General features: G+C 45.1%; 1 protein-coding gene across 1 annotated transcript in view; it reads right to left on the bottom strand.

Annotated features, from left to right (window-relative positions):
• Positions 1–1,013: 1,013 nt before the first annotated feature.
• The window catches only part of Rab3gap1 (RAB3 GTPase activating protein catalytic subunit 1), a 70,523-nt gene continuing 54,282 nt past the window's right edge, over positions 1,014–17,254 (bottom strand). The window contains exons 16-25 of the mRNA XM_032915549.1: positions 15,839–15,893; positions 15,172–15,543; positions 12,023–12,160; positions 8,935–9,162; positions 6,918–7,014; positions 6,705–6,808; positions 6,095–6,210; positions 5,687–5,789; positions 3,239–3,259; positions 1,014–2,520 (exon numbers count right to left, since the gene is read on the bottom strand). Of these exons, the coding sequence (XP_032771440.1) occupies positions 2,284–2,520; positions 3,239–3,259; positions 5,687–5,789; positions 6,095–6,210; positions 6,705–6,808; positions 6,918–7,014; positions 8,935–9,162; positions 12,023–12,160; positions 15,172–15,543; positions 15,839–15,893 (1,471 nt within the window). The 3' untranslated portion in view covers positions 1,014–2,283. The remainder of the gene's footprint in view (positions 2,521–3,238; positions 3,260–5,686; positions 5,790–6,094; positions 6,211–6,704; positions 6,809–6,917; positions 7,015–8,934; positions 9,163–12,022; positions 12,161–15,171; positions 15,544–15,838; positions 15,894–17,254) is intronic.

The raw sequence follows: 17,254 nt of genomic DNA on the forward strand, positions 1-17,254 counted from the left end.
TAAGTCATGCTCAACCCCTTCCTTCCCTGTCTTCTGTGTGCATTTGTGCCACACCCTGCTCGTCACAGACTGAGACCCCTGTGACCATATGAGCCTCACAATGTGTAAAAATGACAGCCTGTTTGCAGTGGTGGAGTAGCTGGGCAGCCCCACCTCATAGTCACTGGGTGCTTAGATGGCTTCCATGTCCATCATTCCATCTTCTGGACTGTGCTATTGCTTCACTGTTTCTTTTCTGGTGCTGGGGACATATCTGCTCATGACTGGTAGGCAAGCACTCCACGGCTGAGTGACAGCCGCTGCTCCCTACAGTTTATGCAGCTGTCTTTGGTGACACTGCAGGACCCTTCTGAAACATGACCTGTTTAAAAATCTTTGAGTGAGTGCCTGCATGTATGTGCCTGTGTTGCGTGACGCCCACAGATCAGGAGAGCGCTGGATCCTGGCACTGCACCAGGGATGGTCGTCAGCTACTATGTGGTACTGAGATCTGAAGCTGGTCCTCTACAAGAGCTAGTGTTGCTCTGAGATTGTTAAATTTTATTTACAGATGTGCACGCATGCGTGCCGGAGGTCACCCACAGGTACCCTGACAAACCCTTCTCACAGTTTACCCCCGATCATCACTAGTGAAGTATGGGGAGGGGCTCACAGGATGCAGGCAGCACCCCTAAGCACACCTCAGCTTTCTATGCTTCACATTTCATGGACTCGTCCTGGGCCGACGACCCTGCTACGATGGCCTCCGTTCAGTCTTCCCCCGCTTCGGGAAGGGCAGATGGAGAGGACATTGCACACTGGCTTTCTCACACGCTGTGGCGTTTGTCTCTGTCTCAGTACTTCCTAATGTCTGAAGTGAATAGGAGTAAGACCAAGGAGACTGGATAATCCTGAGTCAGAAGGCAGAAGAACATGCTGCAGACACTTCCTAGTGACATGAGAAAGAGCTAAAGCAGCAGAAACCGAGTGAAGTAACAGAAGGGCTCTCGGGGAGAAAATCACAAGTCGACACATAGACGCCAGTCCGTTTTATTAGATAAACAATGCCATTGTAGACCATCCACACTAGAGTTCTGTCACCAATACCCAGGAAAGCAGGCAGACACTGTCCTGTCTTCTTGTTCTGGCCCTTGGGTCTCAGCCAGCATCTATGGGTTTCTAAGAAGCGAAGTCCAGCGTTTCAGAGGAAAAGAACACTGTGAAGCCTGGGGGTCGGCCCCTGGCTCTCCTATTCACACGCAGACACGCATCTGTGCACACCATACAGATAAATATATATATACTCTTTTTTCTTTTACAAAAATAACACAGGGTTTGTGCAGTTCTATTCATTTTTAAAAATCACACAGGCAGAATTTACACTTTAGCATAACCGTTTTTTACTTTGGATTAAAGTGGGAATTTTAGGTCCCAAAATAATTTACAATCACCAAAGAGAGGTCCTGCAGCAACAACTGAATGCACTCTGAACTGCACAAGGACAGTGCCATCACCCTGCACTAGGTGCTTCAGCCCCAACTGGACAGACACAAAGCATCCGTCCAGTCTGCTCACTCACAGGCTTGGAGGCTCGGCACACACACCACTCACTACCTGCACGGTGAGCTATGTTCCCAGGATGTGTGTTCAACATGTGCTCCTGTGACGTCACTAAATACCATCCCTAGCCAGCAATGCAGAGAAGTAAAGTGCAAAGGCAGGGGTGCAACCAAGAGGACCAAGAGATCCTATAAGACAGACAGGACAGACAGACACACAGAGAGAGGGCTAATCTGCAGCCACATTTCATGTACAGATTGATCAGAAGAACTACATTTGGTTAGTGACATGGAAAAACAAAACTGAAATTCTAGACTTTTTTCCCAGAATATTTAAATGTTCATCAAACAGCTGATCACCCGGTGACTGAAGAAAACGGAATGTCACATGGCAGTTTAAAAACAGACTCTGGGACTAAAAGGCTCTACACCAAATATCCAGAGGGTGAGTTAACAGATACTCTATCTTGCATATGCAATACTAATAAAGATAGCCACTAAGTGCTTACACAGATGACTGTCACAGGAGAATGAACAAATTGTCCCCCAAGGTGAGAGGCCTGCTGACGTGTGGTTCCCCCAATACAGGCCACCTCCCGCAGGTGGAAGTCTGTGACACCTCAGATCTATCCGTCTGGCTCAAGCTTGGTAACTAGAGATGACTCTGGATGCTGGTGGGACTCCTGCTGCTGGTTCGACAAGGTCGTCTCAGGTGTCCATGGCAGGAGCTGCCTCTCATCCTGCCCTAGAAGAAGGAGGTGTCTGAGGAAAAGGCACCCGCAAGTCTGAAGTCCTCCTTGGTGAGCACGCTGTACATGCGCTGGGGCAGGGCTTTGGAGTAGGGGGCAGGCCGTGGCACAGTGGCCCTCAGGATGAGCTCACGGCCTGCAGGTGGTGGGAAGTCTGACACCAACGTCTGTCTTCTCTCCTCTGGGCAGCCTGACCTTTTCAGCTCCTCCTCTGGCAGAGCCACTGCAGCAGCCTTGAACAGAACCAAACACCAAATTCAAGAGCCAATTGAAAGCTAAGTGACCGAGGGGCAGATGGATAAACACAAGAAACACACGATGACCTGCGTCACTTGGAAATGCATTATGTCCACTGTGTGTCATGATTGCTCAAAAGAACAAAGACGGAAAAGCAGGAAGCTGGAGAGAGCCTGAGCAGTAGAGAGGCAGGCAGAGGTGGGTGGCCAGCGCTCTGCTCTGAAAAGCGAGGGCATCGGGCTCCTCAGCAATGGTGGAGCTGCACTGGTGCCTGCATTTTCTGCAGGCAGTGACTCACATCAGGGTTAGACAGGACAGACTTACTCTCAGGACTTGAAAGGCAATTTTTTATCTCTGCTCTCTCAGCTAGTTCTTTTTCAGATTCTCTTGCCAATCAGAAGTGGGAACCCTGCTTTGCATGCGGGACAGCGATGTCAGCCGACAGACGCGCATGCTCAGAGCTGAAGGCACTGCTTGCTCACTCAGACTGCACCAGTGCAGCCAATCGGAGCTGCCAGAGCAATGCTGTCCTCCTTTCATGATTCCACTGCTGGGGAGAGTCTTTGGGCAATGGAAACATGAAGTCATGTTAGCTGTACAGCCAGAGGGGGTGCCAGACCCAGCCGGTCAGAGATGGTTAGTTAAGATGACCTTATGAAGTTAGAGGGATGGGGAAGGACAGAGAACTATGAGGGACATAGGCCATGTTGTTACCTCATCAGAAGATTCAGTCAGCTTGAGAAAGGTGAGAAAAGAAACAGTGATGAAAGGGACCGAGGGAGGTGCTAAGGAGCGGGGCAGACTCGAGGGCACGTCAGAACAGCATGCACTGTGTGGCATGACTCCATCCAGGGACACCAAAGGTGCACAAAACCACATTGCAAGACACCAGACATGGCCAGCGCTCAGGCTCATGCATCTGACGGCCCAAAAGATGAAGTGCAGGGTCATTTAATGAGGAAATGACTGAAAACCCTCACTCTTTCAAACAAGATGCTATTTCAAAAGGTGGCTTGACAGACAAACCATAAATTTAAGGACAGACGTGTAGAAATAATTCAACTAAACAAGAATGAAACAAAGCAGTCATTTCTGCTGAATTCTATTTAAACACATACATACCCAAACCTATATACAGTCTCAGTCAACTTTATTACAGTTCAGAATTTTAATATTTCACACCGGGTTTGGGGTTGCGGTGCTCCTGTGTGCACATGCATTGCACACATGTGGTGGCGGTCAGGGGTGGGCTCTCTCCATTTACCATGTAGGTTCTGGAGAATAAGCTGCCCGACGGACTTGGCAGCAAGTGTTTGCTCCCTGAGCTGTGTCATTGGCCTGCAGCTTATGATGTTAAAGAAAAGCTCTAATATGAAACTAATGTGTGCTATAAAAATTCAGCTACGCCTTAAATATAATTAAATTTTCATTCTTTAGTAAAACCGGTACACAGTGTCTGCTCATCAGGAAGAGTCACATAAACTCAGTTCACTGCAGCCAGACAGCCGGAGCGGAGTTAAAACACGACCGCGTGCTGGTCACTACATGGGTCCCTGGAGCGCTGACTACCAGGGTACACTGTGAGAAGTTGTACTGTGTGAGATTTACTCACGACTTGAGGTCCATGAGGAGGACCCCCTGAAAGGCAGGATCCTCTTAGCTGTGATAAACAACTTAAGTAGAAACAATAAGGATTACAGCGCCCGAGTGGTGAAACCTATTTTGGTGTTTAAGTGCCGAAGACTGAAATTATGGCTAATCTTTGGTTTTCTAGCCTCTGTGTAGCTAGGGAATAACTGAGGAAGCTGCTCCAGTTTAGGGGAAGAATTCTGATCACCCCAAACAAATAACACACTTAGCACTAAAAACCTAGACCTTTCTGATTTTAAAACTTAACTCACGGTTTTCTTAAAAATCAGTCAAGAGTTGTCTTCTCTGTTGAGGAGAAGCTGCAGCAGGGGTGACAGGCGCACTGCTTGTCAGCCTCTGTGTATTAAGGTGGTGCAGATGCACAGCACGTGAGAACAGAATGAGAGGACAACGGACAGCGGTGCTGCCTCCCACTCGTCATTAATTTATGAGCAAATCAAGTAATCTGTGTTTATCTTTCCACATTCAGAACAGTGTGCTTGATGTAATTTTGAGTTTCTCAATAGGGACTATGCAGCGGTTGCTCCACGTTCTGGTGAGTTTTGTGTCAATTTGACACAGTTATAGTCATCTGAGAGGAGGAGCACACTGAGAAATGCCTACGTAAGGTCTAGCTCTAAGGAAGCCCTAGGGCATTTTCTTATTTACTGATTGATGGGGTGGTCCTGGGTTCTACAGGAAAGAAGGCTGCGCAAGCCATGGGGAACAAGCCAGCAAGCAGCATCCCTCCATGGTCTTTGCAGCAGCTCCTGCCCGGTTTCAGTTCTTGCTCTGACTTGCTTCAGGGATTTCTTCCCCAAATTGCTTTGGTCGTGGTGTTTCATCACAGCAATGGTACCCCTAAGAAAGCCCATGTATGCACCAAAACAATTCTTACTCGGTAGAGAATATCTCAAGGCTGAGCTGGTGTTCTTGTTTCTAGTGTCACCTTGTTCCAGGTGAGTGAAAACTGTGTTTAGTGCACACCATTAATACTTTCACCTGGATCACCAATATTAATGTGCCCCGAGGGAACGTGTGTGTGTGTGTGTGTGTGTGTGTGTGTGTGTGTGGTGTGTCCGCACGTGCACGTATATACACATATGTGATACACATATATGACCAATACCCCTTACTTAATATAACTTCCTACTTCCATGAATGGAGAGAATGATGAAGATAACTCTCCAAACTGGATTTCCTCTTGTGCTGAAGCCTTTTCATGGTTTTCACAGCCTGAAGTCCTTTTCCTTTTGAGACAATCTCTACTACAGACGAGTCTGAGGCTATAAACACATTTTCCCATACCACTGCTCTGGCCACTGCTAAAAGTCCCTACCAGCTTCTAGAACAAAGGGTGTGTGAGCCTTCTAATTTCCACAGTTTAGGTCTGAAATACTCATCACTTTCCTTAACCCAGGGCATCTCAAAGTGTCAGGAGCCCTGGAGCCTGTTCCTTTCTGTGCTGTCACCTGGTGTGGGACTCAGAACACCATCCTGGGCCAAGAGCAGCCGAGGAGGACTCTCACATACCCGCTGAGCATTCACAAACAGTTTGTGGATGATTCGGCCAGCATGTCCTCTTCCTGCCCCAGTGACTGCTACTTCAGGCTGCTCCAGCAGGCAGCTGACAAACCTAGAGGAGGAAGAGTGAAGGGTCAGGCTGCTGTTCAGGTAGCCTCACTGGCAACTACTCCTAAACCCACCCATGGACAAGTGGCAGTGATAGAATCTCCTGGTGGGAACTCAGCACAAGGGCAGAATATTTCATTTTGTTCTTTTGCTGCTGGGTCTGCCCTGGCTAACATGAGCAGCTCACTTCACCTCAGGCTATTCAAAGTAACCTCTTCTTCAGCCCTGCATGTGCTGGGATTAAACCCACGAGTCACTGTGCCGTCCCCTCTCTCCCGTGGACAGAGCGAGGGGCACAAGCAGTAGTACCTTTCCAGATCCTCCTTTTCTTCCTCGTGCTCACATTTCTCAGTTCCAAACTTGGCTTTCAGGGATCGGGCTCGGGCTATGATGGCTTCCACAGTAGTAATCTGAAGGATGATCTCCTAGTGGAGAAAGGGAGGCACAGCACTGAGAGGCAGGTGCTCTCTAGGAGCCAGTGAGGTGGCTCAGCAGGGACAGGTGCTTGCTACCAAGCCTTCCATCCTGAGTCATGGGAAGGAGAGAACCAGTTCCTCTGTCCTCTGACCTCTACATATCCTGTGACATGCATGCATACCAACCTCACAGCCAATAAATGAATGTAAAAAGAAAATGTAAAACACAGCTTTAAAAAAATATAAAGTAGGGGCTGGAGAGATGGCTCAGCGGTTAAGAGCACTGACTGCTCTTCCAGAGGTCCTGAGTTCAATTCCCAGCAACCACATGGTGGCTCACAACCATCTGTAATGGATCTGATGCCCTCTTCTGGTGTATCTGAAGACAGCTACAGTGTACTTATATATAATAAATGAATAAATAAATCTTTAAAAAAATATATAAAGTAATTATTGCCAGGTCGGGGGACTCTTGGCCAGACATGGAGAGAACATCCACTTACTTCCAACTTCTTGTCTTCGGGATTGGGGAAGTGCAGGACTTTGCTGGAATGGGCTATGATTTGCTTTATAATCTTCTTAACAGAAGGAATGTTTTCCAGACTTTCTGTTTATATATAAAAGAAATCAAAGCCATGGTTAAAAACGAAACCAAAAGCCCTTCTTCAGAAATGCACTTAGGGACTGATCAAACGATCAAGGATGGAGACATTTACCTTCTTCCTTTACCTTGAGAACAGCTGCATGAATCACACAAGGCAGGAGGTGCCTGGCTAGGTCTGCAGGCTTCTGCATGGCCAGGTAGTGCAGCACCTGAGGGAGACACAGGGGACACAGAAACACTGCAGGTGGCATCCCTGGGATACAGAAGCCTGACCTCAGCTTACTCTGGCCTCTTCTGCTAAGCAGCAGCTATGGCAGAGGTGAGCGCCTGCCACTGACAGTACTTAGGAACCACAACAACTGTACTCTTAGACTTCCCAAGTCTTTACGTTATGCATACAAGGTAGGGAAATGCAGAGACTGAGGACTATCTGTGAACCACAACTCCAAACTGACAGTTAACAGCAGCGTGTTGTCAATCAGGATTCTTTAGGGCATTAGATACAGTCACTGATAACAAATGTGTCCAAGTGTTGCTTGATTTTCTCGGTATTTCTAAACACTGACTGGCCAGGTTTCAGCATGAGGCTCTGTAACACTTGCTGCAGCTTTCAATATACCGTCTTTGTTCCGTACACTGTTTAGACCATGATAGTTACAGAATGACTACTTGCTTTGAGTTTCTCCAGAGTGAGGCTTACCAGGGGCTCTGAGACTCCACGGCTCAGTCTAGGGTAGAGAGGACTCTCCTAGTAGTATCTTTTCCCTCTGTTGGAGCCATGTAAACTTTTCCCTCCCTTTCTCCTTCTTCTTTTCCTCCTTAAAATGCCTGTAGTGGAGAGTATGTGGTCTGGACCTACAAGCCTTGATGATACTGTCATCTGAATTCTCTGGTGCTTGAGTAAACAAAACTGCACGTGATGTTTACAATACTAAACGCTACACTGTTGCTTTTAAAAGTAGTTGTTTCTGTATGTGCTCTGCCCTCTTTGGTAGCATCATAAACGGGAACTGCCACCTTCTGCAGTTTCTCTAATGGGAAGTAAGCAGTGGGAATCATCCTCTTTCATTTCTGTAAAGTACTTAATCTTCCCCTCTTATTTACTTCTTTCTCATCACTTTCTGTCCCTAAGGGCTTATCATCTCTTCTCTATAGAAAGCAGTGCATTACTTAAAGATGGAGTATGTTCTGAGAAATTCCCTACTGATTTCAGTACAAACACACCTGACATGTCAGTCACTGGATATAGCCTTTTGATCATCAAAGGGCACAGTGACAACAGATCTGATAACGTTGCTCATAGCTGAGTAGAGCAAACGCACTCTAGTCAGAGCTGCCCAGGATCACTGCCAATACTGTGTGCATACACGGGTGATATTCAGTGCTCTCTATGCAGCCCGCAGAACCTCAGAGGTGTGTGAGGATGCCTTGCCCTCTCATGTTCTGAGGACTAAAGCACTAAGACCACATCATCTCCTTGGACCACACTGGCCTCTGGGGTCCTGAAGACTCATTATTCAGGATCTAACGGTGACAGACTCTCCCTAATGCCCCTCTGTTAGTGCTATGCTGAGGTAACTCCTCTGTCCCTTCTCTTGACTCTCAGGGTTCCCGCCCCCACCGGCCACATCCACAAGCGTGCAGCACCGGGAGCACTACTGAGCCCTGCCTCGTTCCTCTACTCACTGCTAACCTGAAGACACTATAAAAACGCAGGAGACTTGGGTTTACTCAGTGGAACGCTGTGAGGGGCAGTCAGGCAGGGCCACTGTTCTCTAGAACTGCAAGCATTTTCTCATAATGTTTGGTTGTTTCTCCCTTTTCACTGAAAACAGTTCACTGTTTTCTCCCTTTTCACAACATTCATGTTCACAGATCCCCATTTCTCTCATTATTTCCCTAGTAAACACTTCGGTGGAATTCTAAGGACATGATCATTTTTAACACTTCTGATATAAAGTATAAGACAGTATGATGCAAACATTCCATATCAACCAAAGCTGTCTTTACAACTAGCTCTAAAATCTTAAATGTAATATTAGGTACAAAAAGCTTATGAATTTCAATGTTTTGCTTGTTTAGTAAGTACAAACTCTCATATCTAAAATGTACTGGCCATTTCCTAGTACCTTCTCAGCTTCTCGGGTATCATCAAACAGTCTCCTCTGGCGTCTCGCTGGAACAGGCTTAGCAGTTTCCCAGGCTTCTACCCACATGTTGCTGGGGATCTTCATACGGGCACTTAGCTCTCCCTTTAGGACCACATTGCCCTTCTCATCAGTCACCTCCTCCTCAATGTAGTCCCTTGGTGAGTACCACCTCACAAAATCTTCCAGACAGCAGCCTGGATTAGCTGCCTAACACACACACACAACAAACAAACAAACAAACAAAAACAAAAATCAGCCTTTTCTGACAAGCCTAGTGCAAAATTATATTCACAGTTAACGTTTGAACGTCACATTTAAAATAGGAGATGTTAAAGCACCAAAAGTGCTTCTCAATTTTACAGGAAAACCAAAAACCGAAAAAGCACCATTTTCATCTGATGACTCTGTACAAACTTTGTAGTGAACAAGAGTAAATAAATGGAAGTGTAGAGAGGTAAATAGTGCACACAGAAGCAGACTAACACGGTGACAGAAACGCTGCACTGCCAGCACTGGTATAAACAGCAGCCAGCCTTCCTCACACATGTTCTAGTCAGTAACCAAGCTCTAAGCCTTCACACTAAACACCTCACCTAAACCACCTCTCTGCTGTTAAGTAGCTGACATGTGGGATGACTGTTCAGGTGTCTAAAAGCAAGTATTAAAGTTCCAGTTACTGCACAACCACCTAGAATTTCCAAACCTAGCTTCAAACCTACTTTCAAAATGGACTTGCACTGCCTGTGGAGAGGCAGGACCTGTCTCTTCAGACACTCAGTATTACCAGAAGAGTACTAAGGATGGGCATGTAGCACTGTGGGTGGGAAGAGTCCACTTCAAGTGCGATGTCGGAACTCAAGCGTGGGACTTAGCATTGCCATTCTTAACCCCATTGGAGCCTAAAAGGAAGTTATCCACTAAGTGTAGAACCCATTTTTGTTGTTGATTTGTTTTTCCTGAGTGCTGGGAATTGAACCTGGGTCCTCTAGAAGAACAGCCAGTGCTCTTAACTGCTAAGCCATCTCTCCAGCCCCATAGGATCCATTCTTGTAAGGCTGTGCCATGGATTATGACAGGGACGAGGATTTGTGCAAAGGTCTGGATCCTACCCAGGCAGCATGCCAGCTGATCTGTAAAGGCTTGACAGAAAGCGATATTCCACTCCTATGTTGCAGACCAGTGAAGACTTTGTCCTAGAGGCTCCCCTGCCCACGTTCTTGGTAACATACCAGAGAGGACAGATACCTCAGTCATGGCTTATCCTCTTCACTGTTAAAGGATTTCTTGAAAGGGTGGCCCAGAATAAGCCCTTGTGATGTATGGGTGCCCCAGACGTGCACCCCTGCCCGACTCAGGAATCCACGAGCAGTTCTAATGGTAAACTGCTCCTACAGAAAGGGAAAGGCAACTCCTATGTCTAGAGCAGCTATCTGCTTGTAAAGCAGCTACCCCACATAGCTTTGTTCCTAAGAGACACCTACACAAGTGCCTCTACTTTCTGGTTTAAAAAGTTATTATAAATTTGTAGGTGCCCAGCTTAGTCCAAAAGAATTTAATGAGGAGCACAATGTTAAAAGAGTGGCACTGTCTGTAGCCTCTTCTGGACACATCTGCAGAGACTGCTGTGGCAATGACACTGACTAGGAAGGCAGCTGGTGGCAGGAGGAGAACTGCAGTGGAGGTCACCCACACCGGTTGACCCCCTTCTTTTTGGTTTTCCCCACAGAGCCTTGGGCGTCTTTATCCACTGTTTTAATACTGCACAGCAGGGTGAAAGTCACACATTTCAGCAGGTCTCACAGGAAAAAAGCAGAGATAAACGGCTTCCTGTTAGTACTCACCTCCTAGCAGGTAAAGAAGGAAGTGGAAAAAGGAATCATGCAGGGCTTGTGTTTAAAAAGAAGGAAATCAAACTCAGGCCAGCAGCAGAGCACAGATGTGGACTGAGCAGGGCTGTGAACTGGGGAGACGGAGGCTACTGGATCAGAAAGAAGCTCGGGCCTGGAAGAGCCTTCAGAAGTTCACATGCGAAGAGCGAAGGTGTCGGCCACTGACCTCCCTCTTCTAGTTGTTTGTCACACTCAAGTCGAGTACACTTCCCAAAATACATGGGGGTAGGAAGGCTTTGAACTTTTTAGGTTTCTGAATTTTCAAATACACAAACTGAGCTTTGACTCAAGTCTAAATTCAATTACTTTTCATCCATACTACATACTATACCGTGAAGGCGATTGTATATAATGACCTAATAATTCTGTGTAGGAAACAGTCTCATAGTGTGGAGTTTTCTACTGCTGGTGTAGGTCAGCACTTTAAAGTGTCAGATACTGGGGGCTGGAGAGTTTGCTCAGCAGCTAAGAGCACCACTTGCTCTTCCAGAGGACACAGGTTTAATTCCCAGCACCCACACGGTGCACAGATATATATTCAGGCAAAATACCCATACACATAAAATTTTAAGGTTTCAGATACTGGGTCATATAGTGTCTTAGGGTTAAGGACACCCCTGAATGTGGGGTGTTGTATATCTAAACCTTTATCCAAGCCCACAACAACCCCTCCAGGCAGCAAATCGCCATTCTTCCAAAACACTGCCTTTTCTGAGAACGTCCGTACCTGCTCGACAGGTCAGCTGCTTCCCTGACCCTGCAGCCTGGGGAGACTAGTTAGTTATACAGAAATCTTCTCTCGCAAACTCAACAGACTACACATTGTACCTCCCCCGCCTACTCACAGCGTGTGGCACACATATGTTTGTTGTGTAAAGTACTCCACATTTAAATCCCTAAGTTCCTAAAGCCTTAAATTGGCTGAGCACACAAAAGGAAAAAACTTCCCTACCACACAGAATATTCAGTTATCAACTTTGGAAAGCAGGTTGACTTTCTTTTTCAAACCCAAGAAGTGAGTCTGACATGTCGTTTTGGGGCTGGAAGTAGCATTTTGTAACAAGTAATAAATCTAAACACTTAAAAAAGACACAGCCTTCACCTTACTTCACAGTGTTGTTCACAGTTTCATCCCAGAATAGCTGAAAACAGACCCAGAACTCTGAAGTGTGACCTACCTTAAAAGACTCCATATCGGAGAGGAGACAGGCACTCTGCATGCGTGCTCGGAGGTGCGCCCCCTCGGCAGATGTCCCTAATTTTGCTAAGACCTCAGACTGCTCTTCCAGCAGATCTTCTGTCATGGGTGCTGGTTCCTGTGATGCACAAAAGGACAAAAGTCACCAGTGGCTCTTCAGAGACAGACACAGCAGGACATTAACATAGGATAAAGTGCTATTTCTGCTTATGCGGCAATAGTATACACATTTGAAAGATTGTAAAGAAATGCAAAATTTAACAAACTAATTACATGAACTTCTAATGGAGTGCCACACTTCAGAGCAGAGGTCCTAACTTCTGATAGTAACTTTTTATTGTCCTGTAGCTATGAAGTCACAGAATGGAAGGGAAGGAATAGAAAAAATCACTAATAAACATGAATGGTGAAATAATAAAAATCCAAAATAAAACTATGCTGAAAGGAATTACCCATGTAAGCACGCACTATGCCTGGGCATGATGGGACTGGCCTGTGATCCTAGCACTTGAAAGGTGAAGGCTACAGGACTGAGGGTTTAGATCATCCTCAACTTCACAATGAATTCAGTACCAATCCTGGCTACATGAGACCTGATTCAGCTTTCTCCTTTCTACCCAAAAAGCCAACATCATTTCTGTCCTCACTAGGTTTCTGTTACCATGGCAATGCTAACCAAAACCAACTTGAGGAAAGGGTTTATTTTATCTTATATTCTCAAGTCAAAACCATCGCTGAGGGAAGTCCGAGCAGATACTCAGGGTAGAACTGGGAGGCAGAAACTGAAGCTAAGGCCATGGAGGGAGGTTATTTGCTGCTTTCTTTCCATGTCTTGCTCAGCCTTCGTTAGACAACCTGCCTAGAGATCCACCCAGTGGGCTTCCTCACATTGGTCACTAAGAAATGCCCAACGGACTTGCCTACAGCTAATCCAACGGAGGCAGCTGTTTCCGCTTACATTGACAAACACTAATCAGGACAATACTGTACTAGTCTGAACATAGAATACAGTTAGTTCCATTTATTTTATTGGTGTTTGTGAACCCCTGACACATCAAGTAAAGGGAATTACATAAAATAATCACATGCATTGCTAGTGAGGATACGAATCCTGTCAACCACTTAGAGACTTACTTAGACACGTATACATTTAGTTCATACTTGCATACTTATACACTTAATTTATACTTATATACTTATGCATTGAGAGACTTGACAGTTTAGTAATAGCTACTAAAACATTTCAAGATTATAGTCAACTCACAGGAAATCATGCCCAGTGAACCCTGACGGATGCTTAGGTCAGGGGGATAGCCAGGCATGGTAGTGCATACTTTTAATCCCAACACTTGGGAAACAAGAGCAAGCAGATCTCTTAATAGTCCAGGACACCCTTATCTACACAGTGAGTTAAGTGACCTTCAGACCAGCGAAGGCTACACAGGAAGCACTTAAAAAAGAAAAAGGAAAAGAAAAAAGAAAAAAGAAAAAGAAGAGAGGCTAGAGAGATGGCTCAGCGGTTAAGAGCACTGACTACTCTTCCAGAGGTTCTGAGTTCAATTCCCAGCAACCATATGGTGGCTCACAACTACCTGTAATGGAATCCGATGTCTTCTTCTGGTGTGTGTAAAGACAGCTACAGTTTGCTCATATACATAAAATAAATGAATACTTGAAAGCAAGCAAGCAAGCAAGCAAGCAAGGAAGGAAGGAAGGAAGGAAGGAAGGAAGGACCCTGCACCACTGACAATGATACGGACTGGAAACAGTTATGAAAGTGAAATAGCGTGTAAGTAATGTCAGTGCTAGAACCTTATTGTACTTTCTGGCTACAATGCTATGGCTACAGTGTGTCAGAACATACTAACCATTCCATCTACACCTATGAAAAGGGAAAAAGTGGGAGAATTACTATTTCTTTACCCTTAATTTACCACTGACCAGAATGTAAAACAGGTACAACCAGTAAAGGGGAACTTGGTAACGCTGACCCAATTACCTGGTGATGCCATTTCTCTTATGTCAACGATGGCACGGACTCATGATACAGACTACTCAAAAGAGCAAACCCTTGCAAATGACACACACAGTGATCAACAGGAATAATTAAATAAGCTGTAGGACTTCCACACTTTGGAATCATGTGCAGCAATTATAAATGACACAGGTGTCCATTTAATGGCATTGACAGGATAAACACGCTGCATATCAGTGCACACATTCAGAAATGAAGCCAAATCATAAATATCAATATACACACATAAATGCAAAAGAACAAGTGTAAAAAACTTAACTCTAGTAGTAATAGTTACTTCTGAGGATGAGATGAATCAGTGAGCAAGCAGTAGCCTGCTTTTTCTTTAACATAATAAGTATTCACATATCACGTATGCAAAACCAACCACCAAAAATAAATTGTTCTTCCCTGGACTCTGAGTTGCTGTCCTAATGGTATACAACATGTCTGAAGAGATAACAACAGCCCTAGCTGAAGGATGATTATGTTGCTCTTTCCATACTCTATTTTGGAGTACTCCAAGCATTTCGTCTACATCTAAGAAAACAGTTTAAGAATGAGTAATTCCATAAGGCCCAGGGTCCACTGTGGAGGAGTGGCATACAGCATCTTGTGGATATGACCCAGCCACTGCACTCATAGATTCACAGCAGCTATAGTTGCCAACACGGAATGGAAAGGGGTTCATGAGCCCTGATGTCAGTGTGGCTGAGGAGCCATGGACAGATGATGGCTTCGAGGGTAGGGGAGGGTAGAGACTCAGTTTTTCTTTAAGGGTAAAGGCCAACCATGTTGCAGGGAGGGCCCCATACCAAGGGTATATGGGTAAAACAATTGGTCGATGGGCTATTTAAAAAAAAAAAAAAAAAAAAAAAAAGGAGGGCACAAAGTTAGGGAAGGTAGGTAGGGGAGTCACCAGGACAAGGTGAGACTAACTATGATCAAAGTACACTGTACAGAATTCTCAACAAATTAATAAATCACCTTAAATATGTCAACACTATCTGCTAAGGCTTCAGAAACAATCTCTCCCACCAAAACCAATCATCCCCTACTAGGAAGGAGCTACTCAACAGCAAGGGCGGCGGAGTCTAACGTTTTGGCGCGCCTACCTGTGTCACTGGAATGTAGAGAGGCTCTCCATTATGCAGCAGTGTGAGCTTCCCGTGCTGGTGCAGGCGTCCTTCTGGCTTTAAGGGTGCCATGTCCTTGGGGCCTCCTTTCTTAGTACTCTCCTGCCCGTTTCCTCTAAGGTCTTCGGCATCACTGAGGCACTCAAAAAACTCCTCTTCACTATCGCTCCAGGAATCCCAGGACTTCCCTGCTTCTCCCTTCTCCTTCTCGGTGTCTCGGAGATGGTCCAGGCCAAGCTGGCCCCCAGCTTTCCCAGCATCCCCTGGATATGCCTTAGTCATACTATCTGAGGGGCTCGTCTTTTTCCCTTCATCGCGAGCTTTCTTCCTTTCAATACAACAATTTAACATCTGAAGAAAACAGAAATAACATTTATGGTTGAATTAGAGAGAAGCAGTATGTATCGATTGCTTCAGTATTTCTTTCTACTCTTTCCCAGGACAAATTACAGAGATTGTAAGCACTCCATAAGCGGCACAAGGAAGACAGCCTATGTAAGTCATTCCTACACTTAAGTGTCAGGTTATGCTTCAAGTTCTGCATATGCGCGCGCGCGCGCGTGTGTGTGTGTGTGTGTGTGTGTGTGTGTGTGTGTGTGTGTGTGTGTGTGTGTGTAAGTGTACACGAGCTATGGGAAATCGTTACCTGTAGTTTCTGATGTAGTAAACAACATCTTAGATCTGGTGGTCCACTTGCTAGTCTACCAAATAAGGAAAAGAAAGAGTTTTAGTAAAATTATAACAGATAAGCCTACTTATACATTGCCAATTTTTAAAACTATATAGTTAAGAAACCAAAACTAGATTTCCGTACTTAAGAAAGCCAGGTTCCAGAAAGATACACATGATTAAAAGTTCAAATTTATTTTATCCTATTTCACAATCAACATCAAATATTAAAAAAATGTGAACTATAAGGGCAAACTCATAACAGCTTCCAAGCTAGTTAGAAACTGGAGTCTAAACTCACCACAGGAGCCAACTAGTGTAGTTCTTTGCATATCACAAACTAAACTCATCTGTGCATTCACTGTTCAGTCGTATACAGGCAGACTCCCATTATAGACCATGGTCTCTCTCTACCTCTACTTTGTCAGTGAGATCCTGGACTCCCTGTGTGTGGTTCTAAGTCACTAAATTCCTCCACTCAGTGTGCTTCTGCATGCCAGTAAGTTCCAGAGCAAAACAGGAACAGATAAACAGAGACTGGCAAACGTCCTAACACAAAACACTTTCAGGTTAGTGGCCATTACATTAGCCATATCCTCCTCTCCTTAGCATGGGTAGACAAGCACTAGCCAAGCAGTATTGGCACGTATGCGCAGTTAAGTCTATGCAATCAGTGAAATGTCATATAAAAAGATTCTAGATTGGGGCTGGAGAGATGGCTCAGTGGTTAAGAGCACTAACTGTTCTTCCAGAGGTCTTGAGTTCAAATCCCAGCAACCACAAGGTAGCTCACAGCCATCTATAATGGGATCTGATGCCCTCTTCTGGTGTGTCTGAAGACAGCTACAGTGTATTCATATAAAATGAAATAAAAAATTTTTTTAAAAAAATTCTAGATTATGTTTAATGCCTAAAATTATAGATTAAAGGTATTTCCCTTCAAGTAATAAAGTATATGTACAGATGATTTAAGAAATACAAAGAAACAAAAAATGTACTTTCAGACCTGAGAAAACTATTAACACTCCAACCTTTTTTCTACACCTACATATCGACATAATTGAAAGCATTCTGTGATGTTTTTACCATACCTAATTACTAACACAGTTTCTATGACTTAATCTTGTTTGTTTGTTTGCGGAGACAGGGTTTAATTAACCATGTAGTTCTGGCTGGCCTGGAACTTGCTCTGCAGAGCACACTGAGCTTGGATGCACAAGAGATCTGCCTGCCTCTGTCTCCTGAGTGATGGGAATAAAAGCATTTGCCACCATGCCCAGCATAAATAGTTTCTGTGTTAAGGCTCTTGAGGAATGCAGAGGTAGCCCAGTGGCAGAGGACCTGCCTGGCATATACGAGGCCCTGAGTTCATACCCCAATACACCACGGGAAA

The sequence above is a fragment of the Rattus rattus genome, chromosome 10 (genome assembly GCF_011064425.1).
Source record: "Rattus rattus isolate New Zealand chromosome 10, Rrattus_CSIRO_v1, whole genome shotgun sequence".
Classification (NCBI taxonomy): Eukaryota; Metazoa; Chordata; class Mammalia; order Rodentia; family Muridae; genus Rattus; species Rattus rattus.